This window comes from Marasmius oreades, chromosome 1 (assembly GCF_018924745.1).
Source record: "Marasmius oreades isolate 03SP1 chromosome 1, whole genome shotgun sequence".
Classification (NCBI taxonomy): Eukaryota; Fungi; Basidiomycota; class Agaricomycetes; order Agaricales; family Marasmiaceae; genus Marasmius; species Marasmius oreades.
Window position 1 is genome coordinate 1,078,463 of NC_057323.1, and position 25,265 is coordinate 1,103,727.

A 25,265-nucleotide genomic window follows, 5' to 3' on the forward strand; every position below is an offset into this window, starting at 1 on the left:
ACTACTACCACGTGATCCTCAAAACGAGCTTCAAATTACATAAATCAAAATCAATTAAAGCCGGACGTCCGAACAGCGGGAATGAAATCCATTTCTTGCGGTGACCGTAGAATTCAGCCAGACAGCGCCGTCTGCAATCTCGGGTTAGTGCCGGCACTACCTATCGAATCGTCCGATTGTGTACAGAATGTCCGATGTACCACTAGGGGGAGTCATTATGTTTTTCAATATCAAATTGCAGTCTAAGATCGCACACGGAGTCTGAAATAGATAGCAAACGTTACGACGGAACGATAACAGCTCAAGACACGAATCAACCACAACGAAGGAAGCAATGAATAAAGCAACAACTGGGTCCAAAGAAAATCCTTACACAATTTGGTCTTCTATCAGAGTCGAAGCAAGTAATTATAGGTTCGGGATGTATGACTGTCTGAAGTCACTGACCAAGACGATCATTCAAACTCGGTGACCTTTGCACGTTGTATCGGGCTAGATCTCGAGAAGCCCGCGACGAGCACACCTTCAGCAAGGCCTTTTAGAACGAGCTTTACGACGGCGGGAGATCTATAGTGGCTCACCTTTAATTCATAAACAAGTGTCCGAGCTACACGGTAGCACCCGACGATATCCTTCAACCTGTTCCATATGAAGACCGGATCGGTGGGATACCAATGGTGGTAGCGTCTTCTAGTGGGATTATCAGGTCTCCTTGTCGAAATTTCGTATGCTCGAGCCGTGATTCTACGCCGAGAATGAACCCATCGGTAAGGGTCACCCAATAAAGGTCAAACAAAATATTCAAATACTCACTGATATAGGCGCCTCCTATACCTATCAAACTCCCCGTCCCCGAACGCATCCGTAGCCACGCACTTGTCGAACATTTCCTTGGCGTAGGATACGGTCCTCAACAACGAGTGGGGAGTTACACAAGGGTACCAGAGTCGAAGCGAGATGCACGCGAGAGGTAGTGTTACAATGAGAACGACACAGATCTTGGTAGCGACGGGACCGATTCCAAGGAGATTAAAGAACATGAGGGAGTTTTCAAGCTCTACCATCTCTGGTAAGGTGGTGGGTAAACAGTAATGTTCATCCGGCTCTTTTTATATGATAATTTGAGGAATGGACGTTCAAATGACGAACCATATTCAGGATATAATAGCGGTTTCCATAGTATTTAAATTCTTGGGGGAGGCATCTAATATTTTAATTCAATTGCTTGTTCTCGATCTCATATCTGGACGTTTAACGGGTTGTAATGCCCCTGAGTGATGGGTACTTACCGGTACCTCTATAACCTACAGATCCCGCGAATCCCGCTTTCCGACGTCGAAAATAGAATATTAGGGCCACTTCAGCAACGAAGTCACCCATATCCGGTATCTGAGAATCCGTGAGCTCACCGACGGTGATTTGGTTGCTAAGTGCTCGAGAAACACTGCCTCACAGCAGCCCAGCGAGAGAGGCGAAACTCATTGGCGAAGTTGAGTTCTTGAGTACTGGCTAGTAATTATTGTGTTCGGATATGGACCGTAGAGGTCCTCGAGAAAGAAGGGTAACGCGGATAACATTTTAAAAGTCGTACATCGGCTGAAAGAGACTGGAGGCTTAGAAATTGACGTGTTGCTTGCGAAAGTTGCAGGACTCAGAGTGGGTTTTACATGCAGACGGGGACCTTGCGTGGTACCTAAACGTAGATCTTGTCCTCGAGCCACAATCAAACTGATCAGTGATGAAGAATCCAAGATGAGTCCGACCGTTGATGCCAGTGCGTGCGGAACGCTTACCGAAATTCCCCTAATACAAAAGGATGATAAACCGTTCTTTTAACAACCAAGAAAGCGAACATACCGCTCCCCCTCTCATCCGGTTGCGATTCAAAGCTCTAAACCAGAAATCAGACTCATTAGTGTCCCGAACGCATCTTATTAGGACAGCACAGAGATGTACATACCAGCAACTTACACGATGGGTCTCATGATATTGACAGCTCAAGGTTCCGGACATTCAACAAAGGATTGAGGCTTTGAGGCCCGGGTGCTTGGCCCCTCTAGCCAAGGGTGGCGTTGTGCTAATGTACCAAAATTTTGAGTTTTACTAATGAGAAATGAGAAGCCTTTCTTCGCAGATTGTCGCGCAGTCCATGCCAGTAGTCTAATCAAGTCAGAACCACGAAAACCCGAGTCCCCCACCGTATCTTACGGGCTTACCTTATCGCGGTGCATTCCGCAGTTTTTCATGTCATCGGGATGGAGGGATATAATATAACTATCCGCGCCACTGGCGGGAATGAGGTTACAGATACCGGTTCCGATAAATCCGAAATTGCGGTTTGGTGGTTTCCTGGTATTCGCATGGTCTAGATACAGCATGTCGAGTAGTAGAACGGCAGACTTGAAGACTCAACGCCGAGACTGTGACTCGCTGCCCCGGATTCGAGATCGCTAAATTGATGGAATGGACTCGAATACCGACGCAAATGATTCAGATCTTGACAAGTAAACTATACCTGTGCAGCTGGAAATTTTGTCTAGGATAAAAGGTTTTTTTCCGGCGGGCGCCGACTTTGGTAGACTCTCAAATTCATGAGTCGTTCTGCGACCAAAGGGTCAGAAGATAGAGGAGAAATGCAAGAAGACGCACGAGATTGACGGGCTATCTGTGTTTGTAAATTTGCCAGTTGTGTCCTTTCCCCTTCAATGTTGCATTTCCGTATCACAAGTATACCGCTGAAAAAAGAGTTCAAGCAAACGAGGTATCAACTGATCGGTCCAAGTTGTGACACGGACGGTTATATGAGTCACATTTGTTCCTTCCCAATGACCACCACGACCGCGAACGCTTGCAATTCCATGTAGCCAAAGGTCACGATCGAGTCTTCAACTCGAATTATGCTCTTTCGGTTACTATGATTTCCTCACTCCATCGGGATATTTATCCGAACTCCGAACCACTGGTTGAACGAACGTCATTGTTTTGCGATTAGTATTGGAGTTTGTTCGTGGAAGATTTATATATCCATTACAAGTCAAGCAAGTAGGAGACGATGCAAAGAAGTAACAGAAGGAAGGCCGGCTTTGGCTGGAGCAATAGTAGATCGGAATCGTATGGGTTGTCAGCGCGAAGAAGAAATGGGTAATCGTGGCTTCTGGGCTCAGACAAGCTGATCTTGTGCCAGAGGTGTGGGTGAGTGGTCCTTCTTGTTTCAATAATAAAAGCTGTCACTAACCAGTATGATGGGCACCTCTATTCCATCTTTGTAACTCATTCTCCTCGAGTCCGACCAGCTCTCAGTAAGCAAAACTATTGAAGTATTAGTATTTCTCAAAACGCGAAGACCGATTGCAAACAACTCTCATGTATCTCACCTTCAAGTCAGATATCATTGACCGAGCTTCATCGTCACATTCGACAATATCGTTCAGTTTATTCCACGTGAACTTGAAGGTCTGGAGGTTGTTGGGATACGGATAAACACGACGTCTGTTCGGACTGTAGGGTGTTCTGGTCGCAATCTCGAATGCTCGTGCAGTAACGCTAGGTACCAATGGTTGAATGATATGATGAATTGCAGAAGTGAATTTACCGCTGAAGACGTTTCTTATAGCCATCGAACTCGTCCTCCTCGAAGGAATCCGTCAAAACACACTTTTCAAATGTTTCTTTTGCACTGCCTATGGTCTTCAACAAGGATTCGGAGGTGAAGGAAGGATATCGGGACCGTATGAGGAAGTATGCGATCGGCAAGGTTACGACAAGCAGTCCAATAATGTTTGTGATGGTGGGGTTGAATCCGAAGAGGCTGATTAGGGTGAGTCGATCCTCTAGTTCTGAGCTTTTCTGCATGCTTGCGCTAAAATATGGGATACGTTCGCTGGGAGGTAGGGCATGAAGCCACGAGCTTGTAGTTTTATACTTCTATCCCATATTGGCCTCAAGGGATTGAATATCCTTTCCCACGCAGCCCTTGTCCCGCGCTCAGGTGTAAGCCTCTCGCGTACAGCGCTCCTCACGCACCCCGCCTTCTCATTCAGGGTTCTTCGGGAATCAATCAGGAAGAAGCTAGATCTACACCATCGATTACTGCCATCGGGATCCCAGAAAGGAACTGCGGCCCACCCTAATGTCGAGCTGAGTGTAATTGTTCTGTACACGCTGCCCGAGTCAATTCAACAGCAACTAATAGCATCATGGGAGACAGTAGCTGACGCTAAGGTTGAAAGGGTACCCCGGTACTCTGACACATACAACTCCGGAGTCAGAATGGGGAAGTTCAAGCGTAGTTAAGTTCATCCATATCGCCGACTTGGAAATTCCTTCCCGTCTAGAATCCAGATCGAAACAGGATCTAATCTCAATCAATACCCCGCTCTAAACTTAGTCATATTTGATCTTTCAACTCCCGTGGTCCTGGCGCCGCACAGTCGAAGGTCATTGGTCGGTGTTGCGCTGCAGGAACGAGGGTGTGTATCAACCGAGGAGTCCCTAGGATGGTGAACAAAATCGGGGGAACAAGTGGGAAAATCATAATTGAGTCGCCCATGGCGCAGCGTGACTTCCATTGGGTATTCGGATAAAATTGTTCTGTTGCTGCATAACAGCCTCGCCAGCTTTGTGGTTCCGAACATTTACTTGACCGTACTTGTGCGAGTCATACACTGGCTAGGAACCGAATGTAACCAACATAGGAGACATGCAGGCGCCTCCTTGACTATTTGCTTACCTGCCTCAGAGGTGGTTTTCTCTCTCACCCAAGTTTGACCCGAGTTGGTCGATCGGTCAACTGCATAAACTTGTCAACTTGGTCATTGCTACGACGGTGGCGTTTCTCTCCCACACCAATCATCTCATTTTGACCCAGGTTGGACGGTCAACTGGATAGACTTTTCATTGTGCCAAAATAATGTTTCTCTCCCACACCAATTACCCCAGTTCGACCCGAGCCGATAAAGAAACCTGCCGTCTACGTTTACGGTTTGGGCTGATCTGACCGAGATATTACTCGATGCTACGAGGAGGCTTGATCTCTTGTGAAGGTTATAACTTATTGTCTACTGATGCTATGGTAAATTTGAGAGGGTTGTTATCAGGGCGTCGAAGCTGTGCGTAGATGCACAAGGGGATCACCTTGTTTGAAAAATCGGAGCTGCGACCTAGGCCTGCTTGACTTCAACTTTTTACGCTGCTGGCTTCGTCGTTCCTGTTAGTATCTTTTCAACTTGAGCTGCAAAAAATAGAATAAAATAATCATGATATGACCAACCAAGGATGTTCACATACGTACCGATTCGGACTGGATCCTACACTCGTCTCCATGTCCAGCTTCATACCTCATTGGCCCGGGGGTCGTTAGCCATTACATGATACTGGCAAATAATTTACGGAAATTTGAGAATCAAGATGTTGAAGCACATCTTGCCAGAGGACAGTGCGGACGCACTGCAAGATCATGGTGGGGGGGGGGCTTTAAGTACGTCAAAAGACATCGATAGGCTGTTTGTACGATCTCGGCTCTCCGTATCGCAATGACGGTTCATGAAACGACGACAGCAAGAGATTGGCGTGGTCACTCCTGAGAGGCACAAAAGGACTGCAAGGAGGTGACGTCACGAGGATCACCCACGTACCGATAATTCCGACACAGCCTTTTACTTAAATTATTTATTCCTGTACCTTTCCCACAGTTCCCTTCTCCTTCCACATTCAACCATCGACTCGTGGTCAGGCAGAACGTCTATATCAAAAGAAATCGCCTTGGACAACCAAATAGAGGAAACTCCTCTTGTACGACTGACATTGGGATACAATCGGGAGGTCTGGCGCGGGGTGGGAGGGTTTGACGTGGTTCAGTGTTGGATTGGGCGCTGAGCCGACTAATACCTATGCGCGGGTATAAGAGTCAGAAATGGGGCGAGGAAGTACAAGGTACGTCATTCGGGGTCCTTCTTACAGAGAAAAAGGCTACTTTTCTGACATATGGTTTACTTACAAAATGAAAGCAGATAAACCTTCCAGAAGCAATCTGAAGAGAAATAATTCACGAAAGCAGATACAACGAGCCAGATAGCAGAGAAATGAATCGAAACCAGGAAAACAAAAGACATTTTTCGAGTCTGGCACTGGTTAGGTTTGGCACTGCAACGAGTCTAGACAAGATGGTCCCCAGCTGGGGCTTAAGGTAGGTATGAAAAACATGATATCATCTCACCAACACGGTAACCATCAGCGCCGCGTAGAACGGTCCTCGAGCGCGTATTCCTCTCGACCCCGAGATGCTCGGAGCAAAGAAAACTATCGACGAGCTGTTCAGGAATCTGAAGATCAGGACAATAATCCTTATTCACTCACTTTCAAGTCACATACAAGCAATCGAGTGTCGCGGTGGCAGTGGACTGTATCTCGGAATCTCTTCCAAACGAACGCCGGGTATGTCGGGTGACAATCGCGTCTTGTCCCGGATCCCGGTGTTCTGACGGTGATCTCCAAAGCTTTGGCGGTGATCCTGTAATGCACGGGGTAAGTATCCCTTCAGTAAGATTCCACAGCAACACCTTACCGATGAAGACGCTTCTTGTAGCCGTCGTACTCTCCTTCGTTGAACGATTCCGTCAAAACACACTTGTCAAATGTTTCCTTGGCAAGTTGTACCGTCTTGAGCAGTGAGGTGGAAGTGACGCAAGGATATCGAATCCGAAGAGCTATGTATGTGAGTGGTACGACAACGACGAGCACAGCAAGCGTTTTGGCTGTAGCGGGCTCGAGTTTAAGGAGGTTGAGTAAGGCGAGGGCGCTGTTCATACCCTTGTCCATTGTTTGGAGGGTGCTCGGCGGCTGGTGCTTTGTGGATTGGGTGGGACCCTTTTATACGCGAGGACATGGTTTTCTCTTATTCTTATTCTTACTTTTTAATTCTTAGTCCCTTACTCTTACTTTTACAGACTTCCCGGCATTCGGGAAACTTATATCTCGAGGCTGTTTTCTGATTCGGACGCAGATAGCTCCATTGGGTATGCGGTGTGAGGTTAATGCCCCGAGCTTCCCCGCTTTATCGGGATTGCGACCGGTCAGATAAATGTCTCTATGTATAGGTCAAGATTTCAGTGATGCTCACGCTGAAAGCGGAACATCACTTCTTACAATAAACCCTGATACCGAACTATCCGGCAGCCGAGGATTTTGTCGGTGTACAGCTTTTTTCATTCTGTACCTTTCCCACGATTTCCCACCTTCTCCGTCATCTTCAATCGCCACGTTCAACAAATGGCCTTGGACAGTAAGCCGCTGGACTGAATGCGCGGATGAGGGAGCTCAAATGGTGTCAGGAAGTACCCGAAGTAGCAACGAAGTAGCACGTCTAGGATCTGTAACGGAGAAATTTTTACTAACCTCAATTTTTATTGTACACGGTTTAGATTACAAGACGGTTCAATCGTCGAGGACATGAACAAAAAACAAGATAGATAAAAGCAGATACGGCAAGCAAATTGGCAGGGAAGGGATTCCAAAGCAGAATTGAAAGCAGGAACGTAGTAAATGGGTCACAAAAGCTATCGATTTTGTGACGTGGTTTTCAAGGGTCTATACAAGATAGTCTTCTGGGATTTTAGGTAAGTATGAATACAGTTTGCGAGGGCGAAGTCCGAGGCATCTCACCAACACGATAACCATTAGCGACGCGTAAGGTGGACCGTCTGAGCGCGTATTCTTCTCGACCTCGAGAGGCCCGTAACAAGGAAAACTATCGAGTTTGGTCAGAACGCTGAAGACAACGGGAGAACCCTCGTTCACCTCCAAGTCTCGTGCAAGTGATTGAACGTCGCGGTGGCAGTCGATAGTATCTTTGAATGTCTTCCAAACGAATATCGGATGCGTGAATTTGCGACGACACCTAGTCCCCGAGACCGGCGTCCTGACGGTGATCTCTAAAGATCTAGCAGTCATCCTTTGAAGAACATGTGAGTATCTTCGCCCATGAATCAACAACGACAGTTTTACCGATGAAGACGCCTCTTGTAGCGATCATATTCCCCTTCGTTGAATGATTCCGTCAAGACGCACTTGTCGAACGTTTCCTTTGCACGAACCACGACCTTGAGCAGTGAGGCCGAAGTCACACAAGGATAACAGATCCGAAGGACGAAGTATGCGACTGGCAGAGTAACGATGAGCATGGCAAGGGTTGTGGTGGGAGCACAGTTAAGTTTAAGGAGGTTGAGTAAGGCAAGGAGGGCGTTCACAAATTTGTCCATTGTCAGGAGAATGTTGGTAGGGACATGTTAGACGAGGCAAGTTATATCTGACTTCTATCCAATTCAATCTAATATTCCAAATGGAGCAGTTAGTGTCAAACACCAGGTCTGTTAAGTACGATCTTTTGCCGATAGGCAGACTTGCGTGATTTCATGTCGGCGGGATGCGCAAAACCATTTCCCACAGTCACATTCTGTGACAACGCACGTCGCCGTTTCTCCTCGACGTCCACCTGCATTGTGCAGCTGTCACTCGTAAGACTCATAACCTTCCGAGGTTCTTCTCCTGTACCACCTCTACATGACTTGTAATTTTTATTGATTTAATCTTCATTTAAACTTTTTAATAGGTAACTCTATATACTATACACAAAAATCCAGCTTTTTTCGGCTTTTTCCCCACCAAAAACACGGAAAAGCCGACAAGCCGCAAACTATGTCCCTTTTGGGACAAATCGGTTCCAAGTGTGGATGTACAAGCAGAGGCGTCTCGCCATCTAGAGACTAGTTAGCTCTGCTCCAGACCATAGCTCGTCTGAATCGCGACGAACAATGTGATCGAGTACAATATCCGAACCATATTTTCGGGCCTCGCAGTCCGAACAATCAGCCACAACCTGATAGGTGCATTAGGATAGAGTAGTCAGTGGAGTCACGCCAGTCCGTCCGGCTTCTTCGCATGACGCCGATCGGATATAACGATTAGGAGCGTCTAGATTTTCTGGAGCTCAACGATTCAGACAAAGATGAGGTTGCGTACAGCTGTACCATACCGTTTTCGGATGCTCAGTCCTGAGTCTCGACCACTGATTGGTCAGTAGATTCTTGTCTCCGTGGGACGGAGGGTGGTTGCAGCCGCCAATGGGGTACCAGATCCAAATTTACAGCCTTTTGTTGCTTGAAACGTAAGACTACGACCCCGGCCAAAAGGTCTGGACTGACCGACGCCACCCCCACCAATAGTTTTTAATTTTCTCCTCGGTGACAGATTCAATGCTCAACGAGGATGCTCAACAGCATTCACGGCCTAGCCCTGGCCTATCTGTACATTGACATATCATTGTTGGATAGAAGTGAGATTATGATGCAACACACCTGAAAAAGCCGGTTACAAAATTGAACCCCCATCCACCTACAACATGTCCGACCCACAAAGCATCATCCACCCCACTGTCCTTCTAACGATGGACAAAGGCGTAAATGACTCCCTCGCCTTGATCAACCTCCTCAAATTTGACCCCACTACCACCAAAACGCTTGCCCTACTCGCCATTGCTCTACCAGTTACGTGCATTGTCCTTTGGATTCGATATCCTTGCATCACTTCCGCCCCATTACTGAACACCGCACGACTTGCCAAGGAGACATTTGATAACTGGCATTTTGACGGAATCATTTGGCGACGGAGAATATGATCACTACAAGAAACGTCTTCATCAGTAAGCTGTAGTTGGAAGATTCACGACGGAAAGACTCATGTATGCATCATAGGATTACGGCCAGAGCTCTGGAGATCGCCGTCAGAAGTCCGGATTCGGGAAAGAGACATCGTGGGTATCCCTATCCCACGTATCCGGCATTTGTTTGGAAGAGATTCAACGATACAGTTGACTGTCATCGTGAAGCTCGATCACTTATATGAGGTTTGAAGGCGAGCGAGGTTTCTATCAATGTCTTTGGCGCTCTAAACAGCTCGACAGCTTTCCTTGTTACAGGCCTCTCGAGGTCGAGAAGAATACGCACTCAAGAGGACCGCCTTATGCATCGCTGATGGGCATCGTGTTGGTGAGATGCCAGCTCGCCCACGTAAAACCGTATCACACTTACCTAAAATCCTCAAAGACCAAGCTGCCTAGACTCTTTAAACTGAAAATCTAACCGGTTCCGTGCACAACTACGTTCCTATCTTTCTGCTATCAAGATTTTTTTCCTGTCAAGTTCATCATTTGTCGTATCTGCTTTCTTGTTCTCTGTTTAGGTTGCTGCCCTGAGAGTATCGACCGTTTATCCTATGTATGGAAGGAGACGTGAGATGAGTATTTTCTCCTTCGTTAAAGGCCCTCGAACAACGTACTGCGTACTGCGACTCTCTCTGGCAACCCATCCAACGCTGAACGACTCCCCCAGCCGGCAGACCAAGTACGTCGTTATATATTGCACCAGAGTAACGTTGCCCTGTTAGTTCACTAGGCAATTCATTTTGATTTAGACGTTGACATTGAGAATTGAGAACAGACGCTTGGCGATGACGCGTAAGGGAGGAAGCAAAAGCACCGTGGGAACGGCACTACGGCGATTGGATTATGAGAAAAAGTGTCGGACTTATCGGTGCCGGTGCTCGCGATCCTTTATAAGTTATAAGTAGCCTGGCAGCCTTCGACTACTTATTATTCAACTTCTTTAAGGTGCTCAAGACATACGTTCTTCAGTGAAGGATGAGTATTCATTCTACTTACAAGCCAACGACATTGATATCATTGATAGCTATGGAATGCACCGAACTTGGACATCAACGGATTCGGTTGAAGATCTACATCAGGAAACAGGCAAGCGACCCGTACTCCTCCGCCGGCACTCTGGAGAGGCCGTGGGATCAATTTCCCTACGTCACAACACGTAGTGTTGGCGCGTCGCTACCGACTCCCCACACTCTCCCTGCCGTCCGTATCCACCCCGATTGGAGCCACTATCGCTAGTATGCGTCACTGGGAGCTACGTAGAGTTTGTATCGGCTGTAGATCCTGGTTACACTCGGTACACCCGGTACAAGCCCTGTATACTCTCGACAAATTCGCCTGGAATGGACCACGAGCAACGCCAGCAAACGGGATCGTTGAATATTGAGACGGAGAGTGGTACATGGTTGCCAAATGGTGAACTATCTGAAGGCTTTGAAATCATCAGCCTGCAGGTTGAGAACCCCGTGCGTGTTAAAATCATCGATACTGTATCTCACTGACAGTTAAAATGGATCTACAGAGAGCTGACAACTATGAGTGTGTGCAGAAACTACTTATATATATTATGTTCCCGTAGCCGAAGAAGTACAAAGTCATGTAATCGAAGATACGGGTTGAGATGAAAAGAGCGACAATAGTCCAGGATATTTTCACTTGTCCACGACCGATTGTGCTCCTTCCCTGAAAAGGGGATCAAATGGCATGTTCGTAAAACGTAGGTAATTGGGATGATAGAAGCGTTCTGAACCTTGTTTCGTGAGGAACGTTCAACACGAAACATCAGTGTGTCTTGGTCGACTTTTCCAAGGGGTGTGAACCATTGAACGAATGCTAGGGGAAGGGGGAAGAAGCCGAGGCTATCTGGAAGAGTGAAGATGGCGCGAACCTGTCCAACCCGCAGACCTCCGATTTGGAGATGAGCTTGGAACATAAACAGTAACCACAAATCAAGTCACCTTTGAGCCCAACTGCATGACTATCTTCGTCTAATTTCTCTTGTGCAAGTACGGTGTCGAAACGAGCAGGTACATGTTGATGATTGTGCTTGGAGGAAGGTGTAGCATGAACGGTGTCGGTGAATGTCTTGGAAGGAACCTCGGGAATAGGGGGAACAGAAATTTGGAATCGTTTGTAGACTTCGTATCGGCCAGGTCGTGTGTCCCAATAATCATCCCTTCTCATTCTTCTGTCAACAAGAAACTTCTCGAGGCAATAAACAAACCGATCGCAACCATAGTCGTTCTCCAGTGTGGAAAGGTCGACCAATAGTGGTGGACGTTTGGCAAAAAAGCACGTGGATTCCAGAGGATGTTTGTTGATTGATGGCAGTTGTTCATCGTCGCTGTCACACTCGGCGTCGCCTCTCTCTGCTCCCTCATTATTGCCTTCCTCGCCGTGTTTCCGTGGTGTTATCTCTTTGACCGGCTCATCCAGAGACCAGCTCAGGAATCTTGCGAAAGATTGGATGGATTCTCGACGGTCAAGCCACCTTGCCATCTGCTTGATGAACTCCCTTCGATTGGAAGCTCGGTAGGCGTTTTTAGCGAAGTCGATGTGAAGCCGTTCTGACCATTCCGTGTTGAAGCCACCTGCAACGCCATGAGATTTGATCATCGGAACGTAGTGCTTTGTGGCATGGATCTTGGGGATGTTAAAATGTTCACGGATGCCAGAATGAAGGAAGGCCGCCTCCTTATGATCATGGAAAGTACATAGTGCGTCTTTCATTTTCTCCAAGGAATGATCTGTATGGAAATCTAATTGAGCATAGTGAATGAAATCAAGGACTCCCCGCATGCAAACAACAACATCCCGAGGCACTGCTCCTGCTATTACCCCCAAAAGTATCTTCTCCATTTGCTTGTACTCGTTTCCAGTCCATTGCGTGATCAGGGAAATGCCTTTCTTGAAGTGTCGGAGGTCAGAATGACGGGGCATAGACTGGAATCGGATATCAACTTCAGCATTGCGCGCACTCTGATTGGGTTGGAATACGCTCTCGGTTGACCATTTAGTCATATGGTCCTTGAAGACACCTTTGTGTAGCTGGTGTAGAATGTCGGGTGTGAAGCAGTGGAATATATTGCACAGTGGCAGATCCCTCCAAAATGGCGTAATGTCTCGGAGGCCATATCTATGTGCGCTTTCTCGATTTCCTCTCGCCGACTCTTTCAACGCCTCAAGTGTCTTCTCTGGGTCACGTAGGACGGAATGAAGGGGATCACCCAACTGATCTCCCTTTGCCAAACATTTCGGACACCTCCGCTCCTGGCAACCAACAACAAGGCATTGCTCCGGAAAATCGGCGATGTAGGCAGCTAGTAATGGGTATACCTTCCGCACATTTCCGTCTGCACATAGCATCTCTAACCCACCCTTGATAGGGTCACCAGCTTCAACCAGGGATGCAAGAAGGATACGCATGCTTTCGTGGAAGAGGCGATAACCCTGTAAAGATCGTACATCTGAAGTGAAACATTCCAGTTTTGAAACGGGTATGTAGCCAATCAAAACACTGGCTCCTTCTGATGGTTTTTTCCGCACGGATGCGCTGATATTTCCGATAGTCAGATATACAGGCCACGCAGATTTGTCGCCACTAAATGTTGAAAGCTGTGTTTTATCGGAGGCTAAAATGACCGGCACGATAGTAGCACCTTGAGGTAAGAGTTTCTGAACCAAATCTATTAGTATACTAACGATAATGAATTTGGAAGATTCAACCATGTACCTGCGTTGCCCACCACCAATCTGCTGTCCACATCTCGCTATATGTACGAGTACTCATTGACGCATCAGTATAAACCTTTTCGGGAGCGTAACGCATGGAATTTGTGAATCGTGGATCTTGCATAAGCTCCCGGATACACTCTACTGGATCCCGCATCCAAAGCTCCAGAACTTCGGTTTTGGGCTTTTCAGATCCAATTTCATCCCGTTCAAGGATGTTTCCGGTAACCGCTAGCTCCTGGCACCTCCAACCCCCTCGAACCTTTGGAAGCTCATCAATTATCTTGAAGAATTGACGTTTATTTCTAAAACTTGGTTCTATGCCATTTTGAACCTAGTATTTTTTGGGTAGTGAGTAATCCTCGATGCTTAATGCCATTTAAGTCATTGACGTACGATAGATAGCTTTAGAAGTTCATCAAGATCATTGTGTGTAACACCGGACATCATTAACCAGCGTGCAAGCTCCCATTCATCACGCGATTGAAATGGCAACCACATGGTTTCCCCCTTCTCGATTTTCTCATCCTTCAGCTTGTCGAAAAAGGTCCTCGTGTCAAAATCACCCTCAAGGACCGCTCCAGCACCCGTGAAGTCAACGGATATGAAACGCCGTGGATCACAAATCGCAGGATCACCCTCATCTTCTACCTCTTCCATCTCAACTCGTCGCCGTTTAGGAGTTGGGAAATCATGTGTTGGGAAATCATGTGTTCCGCTGAAGTCCGGTGGAGGAGAATCTTGCGTTTGATTGTGTTTCGGACTGGCAGATTGAAATATGTTGCCGAAACCACAGACTGGCTTGCGTCGTTGGGGGTTCGCTTCGGTACGAATTCTCAGCTCTTCACCACAACCTGTATGAGATTGGTGTAGTCGGAGAGCTTGCGTCGTAGATCCGCGGTATTTCCAGCAGACTGTGCATTCAAACTTGCACTTGCGTTTCAGGTTGGAAGTCATCGTGTTAGGATATAGGCGTATGGGTGTGTTTCTTTTGTTTCCTGACATAGTACACATTACCATCAATGCTGACCAGGTCCTTGCACTCCTATGACAACCACTCCACCTGTTATGATAATGGTTTCCTTCCAGGCTCCAATAGACACCTACGCCTACACACCTACACACCTACAAGTGTACCCGACCCTTAATCAACAATGCGTGGGAACGTAGATCTGCTCCCCTCGATTTTTTTATTTCTTTTTTTGCAAGCTCAGCTGTCACGAGTAAGGTGAGCTACTTCATATTTCATCTCTGCTTTCCCGTTAGACATACGCCTATTTTTCCCTCCGATTCAATTTGCCTTGTTCAGTAGAAATCCTCAGTTATGGCAGCGACTCCAACAAGCCTGTCAATTGCTCCACGTTTTACGACAACAGACCACTGGTTACAGGCTCCACAATACATTTACGACGGTGATGTAAAGCCGTTCGTTTTTTTTGATATGTTTGTTTCCTAACCTCCCCTTCCTCTCACTCCCCGTAAAAGTCAACCAGATGCCAGGGCGCAGTCAAACTCGCAGTCAAAAGCGAGGCATTACTTCTCGCAACAACGAAGAATCTCAGAATCTCCCTCCCTCAAAGCGATATAAAGTAGATCCCCCTCCAGCACCCGAAGTTGGCGCCAAAACGAGCTCAAGGAAAAAAAAGCCAACAGAGAGGCGTAACTATCAGGGTGCGTGTTGCGTGTTGAATCCAGCTATAAACTAATCCATTGTCAATATTAATAGAAACGAAAGCAACAGAGGATCAGCTAAGGAAACTACAGTTAGAAGTCGCTCGGCTGAAGAAGAAGAATGGTCGGCAAGATATCATTATTGACACACAAAGGCGTACGTTTATATCATTATAATTGCTTAATTTTCTTCAGTCTGACACAGGACAGGTGAACGAGACCGATACTACGATGCCTACTACGAGGCAAATGGTCATTCTCCATGTGATGCGCAGTGTTGAATAGAGTGTAAGAACGGAGAAACGTCGGAGTCCGTCGGAGCTCCGGAGTGCGAGAGAGTGGCTAAAGAGAGTATAACCTCAGTGACGGTTAGACACTTGTATTAAGATATAGTACCTAAAGAGAGTATACTATAGAGGATAAGATGAGTACTTCTGAATATGGGAAAAGAAGAGAAGACGACTTACACCTCAGTGACGGTTAGACACTGAGGTGTGGTTGTACGTATTCAGTAACTATATAGACTAACGGAGATTAATACCACGTGTTTATTTGATATACAACACTCCCCCTCAAGATGAACACTAATCAAAAGTAAGTCCGAGCATGGATGCGAAGCGTACGAATTTAGCCCGAGACAGGGACTTCGTAAATGTATCTGCAATCATTAAGTCGGTCGGAACATAAGATAAAGAAATTTGTCCTTGTGAAACTGTTTGACGGATCCAGTGGAAATGAATGTCTATGTGCTTTGTGCGTGCATGAAATGTAGAGTCCTTTGATAAACGAATAGCACCTTGATTATCGCAGTATAAGTCCATTGCGTCGGATCCGCTGTCGGCGTTCGGTAAAATCGGTCTTAGCTCGGATAACAACTTGTTGAGCCAAATTGCTTCTTTGCCGGCGTGAGTTAACGCGACGTATTCGGATTCCGTGCTGGAAAGCGTAACGATAGGTTGCTTTTTCGTACTCCAGGAGACCGCTCCGGATCCGATAAAAAATGCGAATCCTGAGATAGAATGGCGGTGTGTGTGTGACGCCCAATCGGCATCCGAGTATCCGGACAGGTATAATTTGTCTCCTCCGAGTTCGAGCTTAACATCCCGAGTTCCTTTCAAATAACGGAATACACGTTTAACGGCGTTTAGGTGAGTTGTTTGGGGAGATTCAAGAAATTGAGAAAGGGTATTAATGGCGAATGTGATATCCGGGCGAGTCATGATACTTGCATACATCAGTGAGCCAATTGCTTCACGATAAAGGGATTTTTCGTCGGAGTTTAATGGATGCGGTGATACGGCAGGAGATTCGAGACTAAGATCAATTCCAGGTTCCATCGGAGTATCCGCGGTCCGAGCATCCTGTAGATCCATACGCGTTACAATTTGGTCAATGTACGCATGTTGGTCCAGGTAGATTTTTCGGGTTTCTCGGTTCCGGGATGAGCTCATTCCTAGAAACCAATTAAATGCACCAAGATCAACGAGTTCGAAGTGCTCGCCGACTTGTTTCTTTGCAAGTGCATTAGTTTCTTTGGAGTCCGCGATGAAAACGAAGTCATCCGTAGCGCTGGCTATAATGCTCCAAACTGTACCATCAAATTTGTAGTAAACGGCTTCATCCGCATTACATTTGGTGTAGTGCATGGTTCCGCAAATTTTCTCCTCCTTCGCTCGGGTCCACTCGTGTGCTCCCTGCTTTGTACCGTATAAGGATTTCTTAAGTCGGCATACTATTCGCTTTCCGTGAAGGTGGGTTGGAATGGATTTAAATTCGGAGTAGTACGGAGGAAGTTCCATGTAGATTTTCTGGTCCGGTGGCAGTGTACCATAGAGATAGGCGTTTTTGACATCTCCGTGGTCAATTTCGGCTCCGAGACTTGTGGCGACTGCAAGTAGTGTACGGATCGTCGCCGGACGCACCGTCGGAGCGAATGTATCCGTGTAGTCTACGCCAAATTTCTGCGTAAAACCCTTTGCTACTGCTCTCACCTTGTACTTGGCAACTTTTCCTTCGGAATCCCGTTTTCTCCGGAGGACGCATCTAGATCCGACGAGATTGACACCTTTGGGTAGCTCTACTAGATCCCAGGTTTCCATCTTTTCGATCTGATCGTATTCGGCTTGAAAGGCCGGTCTCCAGAGTTCCGCTTCGGGTCCAGTCAATGCTTCCTCTATACTTGGTTCGTCTTCTACGGCAACCATCGCTTCCGCAATTAATTCCTCTAGATTGAACAGGACTCCCCCTGGTTCTAATCTTTCCTCCTCGTCTACAAATCTGGCGAACGCGGCGTCCTTTCGGGGTTTGATATGATGAGCCTTCACATTCATGTTGTTCATCATTCTCCAACCACCGGGTCCGGGTTTCGCAGCTGTTGTTCTTACAGGACGGCGATTTATTTCGGGTTCCGGAGCTTCCGGAGGCTGTTCCGGTTCGGGTTCCGGAGTTCTCGGCAGTGTTGGTGGTGGCGGATCATCCGGGATTTGTGGCAATGGTGGTGGAATAGCAGTGGGGACTTGTGGCGTACTGGAAATGCTCGGATTGGACTCGGAAAAATTCCTAGAGGTTGGAAAATCAGGTAAGTCTGTCTCCCCCTCAATGTGAGCAGTTCCAGGTTCGAATTGTTCGTCTTTGTTGAAGACTACATCCCGTTCGACCGAAACTTTCCGCTTTTCGGGCCAGTAAATTCTGTACCCTTTGGTTGCTTGGTCATAACCAACAAACCTGCCTTCCTTTGCCCTTGAGTCTAGCTTTCCGGCTTCTAAGTCCTTCACCCACACTTTCCGTCCCCATTCTGGTACTTTTGCAATGTCCGGTTTTAATCCGGTTCCGGCTTCCAGCGGAGTTTGATCATTCTTCAGTCCTCTATGACGAAGTCGATCTTTAACCCAAAAAGCATGGTTAATTGCTTCGGCCCACAAGTTCCGGGATAACTTGGCACGTATCAACAGTGCGCGAGCCATGTCCAGTGTTGTCCGGTTAATCCGTTCGGATCCGCCATTGGATTGCGGCGAATCGTGGGCTGTCAAATGACGAATGGTTCCTCTAGATGCAAGATAGTTGTCAAATTCTGTAGACAAAAATTCTCCGCCTCGGTCCGCTCCGAAAATTTGGATAGGTTGGTTCCGTTGAGTCATCATCCATGCCTCATACTCCTTGTACTTCTGCAGAGCTTCCGATTTATGCTTCATGAAGTGTACCCGCGATTGCCGAGTGTGTTTGTCGTGGAAAGCAATGAAGTAATTGTGACCACCTAAGGATTTAACGGGTGCGGGTCCCCAAACGTCGGCCGTAACTTTTCCGCCAACAACTGGTTGGAACGATTCTTCCTCGCTTTCCTTCGGAAATGGCCTCCGAGTAATTTTCGCTTTGACACAGTCTTCGCAAAATTCTCGAGGTGACTTCGGATCAATTCGGATTCCGGTGATCATTTCATGTTTGATCATGTAGTCAATGTCGTCATAGTTGACATGGGCAAGAATCCGATGTGCTTCCATACGACTTAGAGTAATGTCCGGAGTAGATGATTCGGCAGCGTGAGCATGATGATCTGTGATACGATAGAGATTTCGGATCTGGGGAATTCGGCCGACGATTTTTCCATCGGACGTTTGAATAATGCATGTACTGTTGTGGATTGTAAGTTTGCATCCGGCTCGGTCCATGCTGCTGACAGAAATAAGAGTGTAGACCATTTGTGGACAATAATAGATGTTCTTCAGTGTAACTTTCGTCGGACTTTCCCCGGGTCCCATCGGAAAGTAAACCTGCATGTTCCCCTTGCCTATGGCATTAAAAGATCGTCCGTCGGCGGCCGTAATAGGCTCCGGAGGAATTTCGACGTAATCACTTATACTATCGCGATCTGGGGTAAAATGGCTGCTTGCTCCACAGTCTATAATTTTATCGGAGTCCGTGCGGGTAGCCGCGTTGGCTGTATGTTCGCTTCGGAAATCCGACGTAATCCGGTGTTCGGACGCTGCATAGTCCACAGAACTAGTAGCTAAGAGCGCAACTCCGTCGGACTTTTCCTCCTTTTCGGCTACGTTAGCACCCTTTGCAACTTTCTGCTTCTCTTTCGGCAATGCCTTAAACCAGGCAGGCGCACTATCCGCCTTACCTCCTCCTTCGGCATAACAATCAGTCTTGATGTGACCCTTCTTGTTACAATTGTGGCAAGTGGTATCCTTGTGGGGATTTCCACTACCTCCACCTTTTCCGCTTTTTCCGCTACGGTTCCCTTTTCGGTTTCCGTCGGATCCGCGAGCTTTATTAAAGGAAGCTACAAGGGCCTCCTGCGACTTCTTCTCCTCCGCCTGCATTAGCGATTGGTCATACTCACTTTCGAGACTTGATAAAAGTACTTCAATATCGACTGGTTGACTGCTGTTTCGGGCTATGATGGAGATCGAGGTGAGTACGGGTTTGTACATGGCGGACGATGATAGGGAACGAGTGATGTTAGATGTAAACATAAGGTCGTCAACAGGGTGTCCCATTTCGGCCAACTTTTCTCGGAGTTCCTTCATCTCCGTAATGTGATTCCGGAGGTTTCCGCCTTCCAATAATCGCATGTTTTGAAGTTTCGTCAATAAATCAGCCGCTATAAGCGATCCGCGATTTTCGTTGACATCTATAAGCTTCTTCCAAACGTCGCATGCTGTCGGTAAATCTCGGACCCGTATGAAGAGTGATTTCGGAATGGTTTGATAAATGAATTCTCGGGTCTGAGCCTCCTTCTGGTCGTACTCATCCCATGCATCCTCATTCTTCTCTACGGCCGCTTCTTCTACCAGTAGTAGCAACGATCCTTCTTTGTACCACTTCCCATCTTGTTGTAACACTAATTTTTCCGGCTTCCGTGCGGTCCCGAACAGGTGCCGTTTGAGTCCTTTGGACACGGCATGGTTAACGACTCTGGACTTGTAGTCTGACCAGTTCGCACTTCCCTCCTGTAGGGTAGGTAATTTCTGTACCAGTTTCAAAGCTGTCGAGGACGACACGGTTTCATTGCCGGGGCCCATAACCTGTGATGCGCAGTGTTGAATAGAGTGTAAGAACGGAGAAACGTCGGAGTCCGTCGGAGCTCCGGAGTGCGAGAGAGTGGCTAAAGAGAGTATAACCTCAGTGACGGTTAGACACTTGTATTAAGATATAGTACCTAAAGAGAGTATACTATAGAGGATAAGATGAGTACTTCTGAATATGGGAAAAGAAGAGAAGACGACTTACACCTCAGTGACGGTTAGACACTGAGGTGTGGTTGTACGTATTCAGTAACTATATAGACTAACGGAGATTAATACCACGTGTTTATTTTGATATACAACACTCCACCTGAGAGTGAACACAATATTGATGATGACAACGGCAAGAGCAAGATGGGAACGGACTCCGACCTTGCCAGCGACGAAGAACGACTGTTCCCTCAATCGGTATTCAATTTTTTGCTCGTTCGTATACTGATTTACCATCAGATCCTGATAGATACGGCCCCTGAACACTATTACAAACTCACCGTCACATCGTACCGTTCGAAAGGCCTCCGATTGGCCTGTGGTTGCCTCTAGTCAGAAGGGTCAAATTGTCCGACCTTCTGATGAATCACCTGTCCGGGAAACTGTCCAGCTACCGTCGCCTTCACCGACTCAACCTGTTCAGAAATTTTACCGTCCACAACAGCCACAGTCGCCTTCAGCTCATCAAGCCCAATCACCGTCGCAAAGGGATCACGTCAATTCAAGTGTCAATAATGATGACGATTCAGATACGCCATCAGTAACTGACGACCACCAACAACTAGAGCTTTCTCGAGGATCGATGGGGACGAAGCTTCGGGATTATATAGGGCTCTCCAAGCAAGTTGTCAGGAAGAGCCTCAACAATTTTGAAGCCGGCGTCATAGGGTACCATATGTTTCCCCAACCGGAAACAGCTTACTTATTTGTGCAGGATATCTGGGACAGTCAGAACGAGTTCCTAACAGAGAGAGGCGAAAAACCCTTCAGGCTTACAAATGAGGTTGTTCGATTGGTATGTACTCATCATTAACTCGAAACTTTCATGTGTAATATTTGGAATAGATGTTTCGCAGGTCCACCCGCATACGCGGGGCTTGTCGTGGCCGTATCGAGCCATTGATTGGACCGACCTTCAAGTTTGACACTCGATACAACAGTGCCCGTGTCAAGCAAAAGAATTTACAAAGATACATTCTGCTCTCAACTGATTTCGGTTGGTATTACAAAGTTTGTCGTTCATTCTACTCTGTATAAAGCCAGTTTAACGATACCTTTCTCCTTACTTCTAGGATCCTGAGAACCGTATAGGTTATATGAAAAATTCAATTATATTCGACGCCATCTGTGCGGTATTGTATCACAACAAGAGGGCACATGGTTTGTATTCTAGAACCCTTACCATGTAGTCATATACTAATTCCTTGAGTTATACTACAGGAGTGTGTGGGAATCCGTGGCTCAACCCAGTACAGAAGCCCACTATTGCCTTTGCCTTCACAATCGTCCGTTTTGTCTCTGACCGCTGCCTTGTATCTCATCCGTCGTGTTTCAGGTTGAATATTGTTTAGAAAAATGGTCAACTGGCGTGTTTGTCGAAACCGAAATGGACGAGAACGCCTTGCAACCCGTTTATCAAAAGCACCTGGCACGCGTCGAAGAATGGTTAGCCCTCGATACCAAGAAGACGACCAAGATCCGGGAAGCATGGACAGCGCGCGGACTGTATGTATTCAGATTCTCCTCCGTAACCCTATATTCATTTGTCTTATCAACTGCAGGGCACTGGTAGGTGTCACGAGTTATGACAGCGCCGAGGAGGATGTTAGCATGTCAAGAGAAGACCGGGACAACGCCCTTCGTGAGCTCCAAGAATCAGATGGATGCGAATCAGATGAGTCAAATGATTCTGGTTATGAGCACCCGCAGAGAACGGAGAATAGAGATGGAGGTCAGAAAGGGAAAGGGAAGGCAGTCGAGACAAGGGAGGCTTGTGACGATGGCTTGGAGATGAGGGAAACTGGAGGGGAATCGGAATCGGAACCAGACATTGGACAGTCGTAGTCTGTAATTTACGAGCTTGGGTTCTCCGCCGCTGTCCTGACTCCCCACTCTCTGTCACTGTAATGAACAATCTCGTTGTTACTTTGTGAAGTTTATTGGTATCTGTCTGTCATCCTAGTAAACAATAAAACTACGGTAGAGATGCGTACTGCGTAGGTCCTTGCCTACACAGCACGCATCCCTACGTTCTTGACCAGTAGCAATGAAATGCATGTACCCGTCAATACGTTAATATACAGGGCGCTACTTAGGTGATACAAATTGAATACTGAGGGTATACGGGGTATACGGAAGGTCTATATATGTCGTGAGAGGTATACATGTTGATACTGAGCGATATGGGGTGATACATTCCTCTTGCTGGGACTATACCAATGCTACGTCTAGGGGGGGACGTAAACTCCGGTACTCGGGCTACACGTAATACCTAAGGATACGGAGGTGTACATTCTTGTCTCAGTTTTTCCTGATGTATCCACTCATTCACTTGGTGTTATATATATTTACTCCAGCAGAAATTTCTGGTTCCAGGTCCAGTGATTTCTGTAAACTACATATGGATAGGAGAGGGGAGGGAACAAAGAGAGAAAGAGTAGAAGTGGGAAGGTCGCAATCCGTGACTGTGATGGAACGAGAATAAAATAGAAAAGAGTTAACGGCTAAAAAGACAAACGCGATGCAGAACATTGCAAAGCGGATGAAAGTCGAGCAATCAAATAATAGAAGGAATTTAAATAAATAAAAAATTGTGAGCCTACACAAGTGTATCTGCAGCCATATCTTCGGTGGGTCAGAACCAGTTCAAGTAAGAGTAGACTCGAAGTAGACTACTACTCACCAACACTATGTCCATCAGCGACGCGTAAAACCTCCGAGTTTGAGCGCGTCAAACGGGGAATCCGCTGTATTTCGAATTCCGCACGAGAATGAGAGGCTCGCATCAAGCAAATCTATCCCGGACCTCGGTTCAGAAGTGGAAAAAAAGACGAAAACAACCCTGGTTTACCTCCAAATCGCGCATGAGTAGTTGAATCTCACAGTGACACTCCACAATATCTTTCAACCTCTTCCACAAGAATAAACACCTCTTGCGATAATCATGATGCCTCGAGCGTCGTCTGTACGGGTTGTGATATGTTCTGGACGCTATTCCAGAGGCATCAGCAACGATTCTGTCAATCAAATCAAATATAAGTAATCGGTATAATCAAAAATAAGAGGCGGACGTACTGCTGAAGAGACGCCTTGTATCTGTCATATTCCCCTTCGTCAAATGCATGCGTAGTCAGACACTTGTCGAAGAGTGCTCTAGCTCTGTCGACGACCTGCATGAGTGATGAAGGAGAATGACAAGGGTACTGAAACCGAAGGACGAGACATCCGGCGACCAGGGTAGCGATGAGTGTACCAAATATCTTGGCGGAGGTGGAGGAAAGTCCGAAGAGGATGAGAAGGGTGAGGCCGGCTCCCAGACTGGGTGCGTATGCTTCTGGCATAGCCAATGTTGACGGATAGTTGAAAACAAGTGACCTTGACTCTTGAGACTGGGGGATGGCCGTTGGTACACCGGTAACGTTCCGAAACTCTCTGACTTGAGATCGACTTCTTGGCTCGGACTCGCCAGGGGTATTTAACGGCAACCCAGCATGGGAAAGCGCCCGATAAGCCTCCTTGCAACTTGAACTTGAGTCAATCAATCACTCATGTCAAGTTCAGGACAACGTGGCGGCCGATCTTCGTTTCTCGATATGCCGCTTTTACAGCATAGTTCCGATAAAGTTCTGTCATTTATACCAGAGTGGCCCGAGTTAAAAAGTTGCAGTTTACCACGTACCACGCACCATCGAACTGTATGATCACTGATATATGGCAGTTCTTTGAGGGAGGGGGGGGGGGTGAATATCGATTCAACGACTTCGATGTAGGAAAGTTGGCGACATATCCTTGTATGCCACTTTGAATAGGGATTAGGTGGAAATGGAAGGTGCCGGTGAGCTTCCCGCTGGATGCGCAGCGAGCTGTCGGTGCCACGCATCAGAAAAAACCTCCTTTGTTAATTAACAGTAATTAACAGTAATTAACAGTAATTAACAGTAATTGGATGTTAATTGATACTAATGAATTTTAATTGATGTTAATTGATAATTGGTGATAATTCGCACTAATTGGTAGTTGAGTTTCTGCATAAGTTATCACACAAATGAAGGGGAAAGGGTTTAATCATATTAGAACACAGTGTAGTAGGAATTTCTATCACTGAATGCATTTACAAAGAAACAAGAACACTGATCTAAAACAGTGCTAGAAGTCCATTCAGAAGGTACGACAGGACCGAACTTAGGATATAAGTGAACACTTCGTCTGAACGACCAGACCGGAACAATGCTAGCATCTCGGTAACCGCTGTCTGCATCAGCCGAAGGGGTTATTTTGTAGAGGCCATGAGCCATTTCAGGTCTGCGAGGGAACGTAGTAAACCATTCAACGTAAGCAAGGTGGTCTGCTACATATTCCTGCTCGTCCGCCTGGAAGAGCATGTCCTTCTGGCTCTCTGAAAGTGAAAACAGTACGCGAACGCGGCCCACCCGATACCCTGTATAATGAGTCAGTCCACGAAACTTGGATGAAGGTAGAACCAAGTGAACGAACCTTTAACTCCGAGCGCCTGCCCATCTTTGACATTAACCAAAACAGTATCGAAACGACCAGGAACGATGTGTCCACGCTTATTCTTATGGGAAGGGTTGACGTGGGCGCTGTCTACCACAACAGAACCGTGTGTCTTTGTATTGTATATGTCAGGGGTTGTCCACTTGACGCGGTGCCAAACAGGAACACGTGCAAAAGGGATGTATAGATTTTGAGACTCCCGAATGAGGACTCGTGTCGAGAGGGTGGGAGCACGAATGCTAGTAACATAACGTGCCAATGCCTCCTTGAAGTGGATGGCACCATAGGCAGTTGCAAGCACCTCGAAGCTAACAGCCTTTCTGGTAGGATGTCGCGTCATCTTCAGAGTGCGTTCGAAAGTCACTCCAGGTGTTATATCGTATAAAATAGGGGGGTTT

The 25,265-nt window shown here is 46.9% G+C and overlaps 6 protein-coding genes across 6 annotated transcripts; 3 read left to right on the plus strand and 3 right to left on the minus strand.

Annotated features, from left to right (window-relative positions):
- Positions 1–6,558: 6,558 nt before the first annotated feature.
- On the minus strand, positions 6,559–6,816 carry E1B28_000294 (uncharacterized protein; the record flags this gene model as incomplete). The annotated part of the gene is made up of 1 exon (XM_043146103.1): positions 6,559–6,816. One exon carries the CDS (start codon positions 6,814–6,816, stop codon positions 6,559–6,561), a length of 258 nt encoding a protein of 85 aa, XP_043014803.1.
- Positions 6,817–9,394: 2,578 nt separating this feature from the next.
- On the plus strand, positions 9,395–9,670 carry E1B28_000295 (uncharacterized protein; the record flags this gene model as incomplete). The annotated part of the gene is made up of 1 exon (XM_043146104.1): positions 9,395–9,670. The coding sequence occupies one exon, from the start codon at positions 9,395–9,397 to the stop codon at positions 9,668–9,670; it is 276 nt and encodes a 91-aa protein (XP_043014804.1).
- Positions 9,671–11,545: 1,875 nt separating this feature from the next.
- Positions 11,546–14,401, minus strand: E1B28_000296 (uncharacterized protein; the record flags this gene model as incomplete). Its single annotated transcript, XM_043146105.1, has 3 exons — positions 11,546–13,387; positions 13,446–13,778; positions 13,841–14,401. The coding sequence occupies 3 exons, from the start codon at positions 14,399–14,401 to the stop codon at positions 11,546–11,548; spliced, it is 2,736 nt and encodes a 911-aa protein (XP_043014805.1).
- A 536-nt stretch (positions 14,402–14,937) lies between these two features.
- Positions 14,938–15,396, plus strand: E1B28_000297 (uncharacterized protein; the record flags this gene model as incomplete). Its single annotated transcript, XM_043146106.1, has 3 exons — positions 14,938–15,115; positions 15,171–15,272; positions 15,326–15,396. The coding sequence occupies 3 exons, from the start codon at positions 14,938–14,940 to the stop codon at positions 15,394–15,396; spliced, it is 351 nt and encodes a 116-aa protein (XP_043014806.1).
- A 5,100-nt stretch (positions 15,397–20,496) lies between these two features.
- Positions 20,497–22,197, plus strand: E1B28_000298 (uncharacterized protein; the record flags this gene model as incomplete). The annotated part of the gene is made up of 7 exons (XM_043146107.1): positions 20,497–20,550; positions 20,603–21,148; positions 21,199–21,363; positions 21,426–21,513; positions 21,574–21,638; positions 21,689–21,858; positions 21,915–22,197. 7 exons carry the CDS (start codon positions 20,497–20,499, stop codon positions 22,195–22,197), a joined length of 1,371 nt encoding a protein of 456 aa, XP_043014807.1.
- A 754-nt stretch (positions 22,198–22,951) lies between these two features.
- Positions 22,952–23,693, minus strand: E1B28_000299 (uncharacterized protein; the record flags this gene model as incomplete). The annotated part of the gene is made up of 4 exons (XM_043146108.1): positions 22,952–22,977; positions 23,036–23,147; positions 23,204–23,369; positions 23,428–23,693. 4 exons carry the CDS (start codon positions 23,691–23,693, stop codon positions 22,952–22,954), a joined length of 570 nt encoding a protein of 189 aa, XP_043014808.1.
- Positions 23,694–25,265: the final 1,572 nt, after the last annotated feature.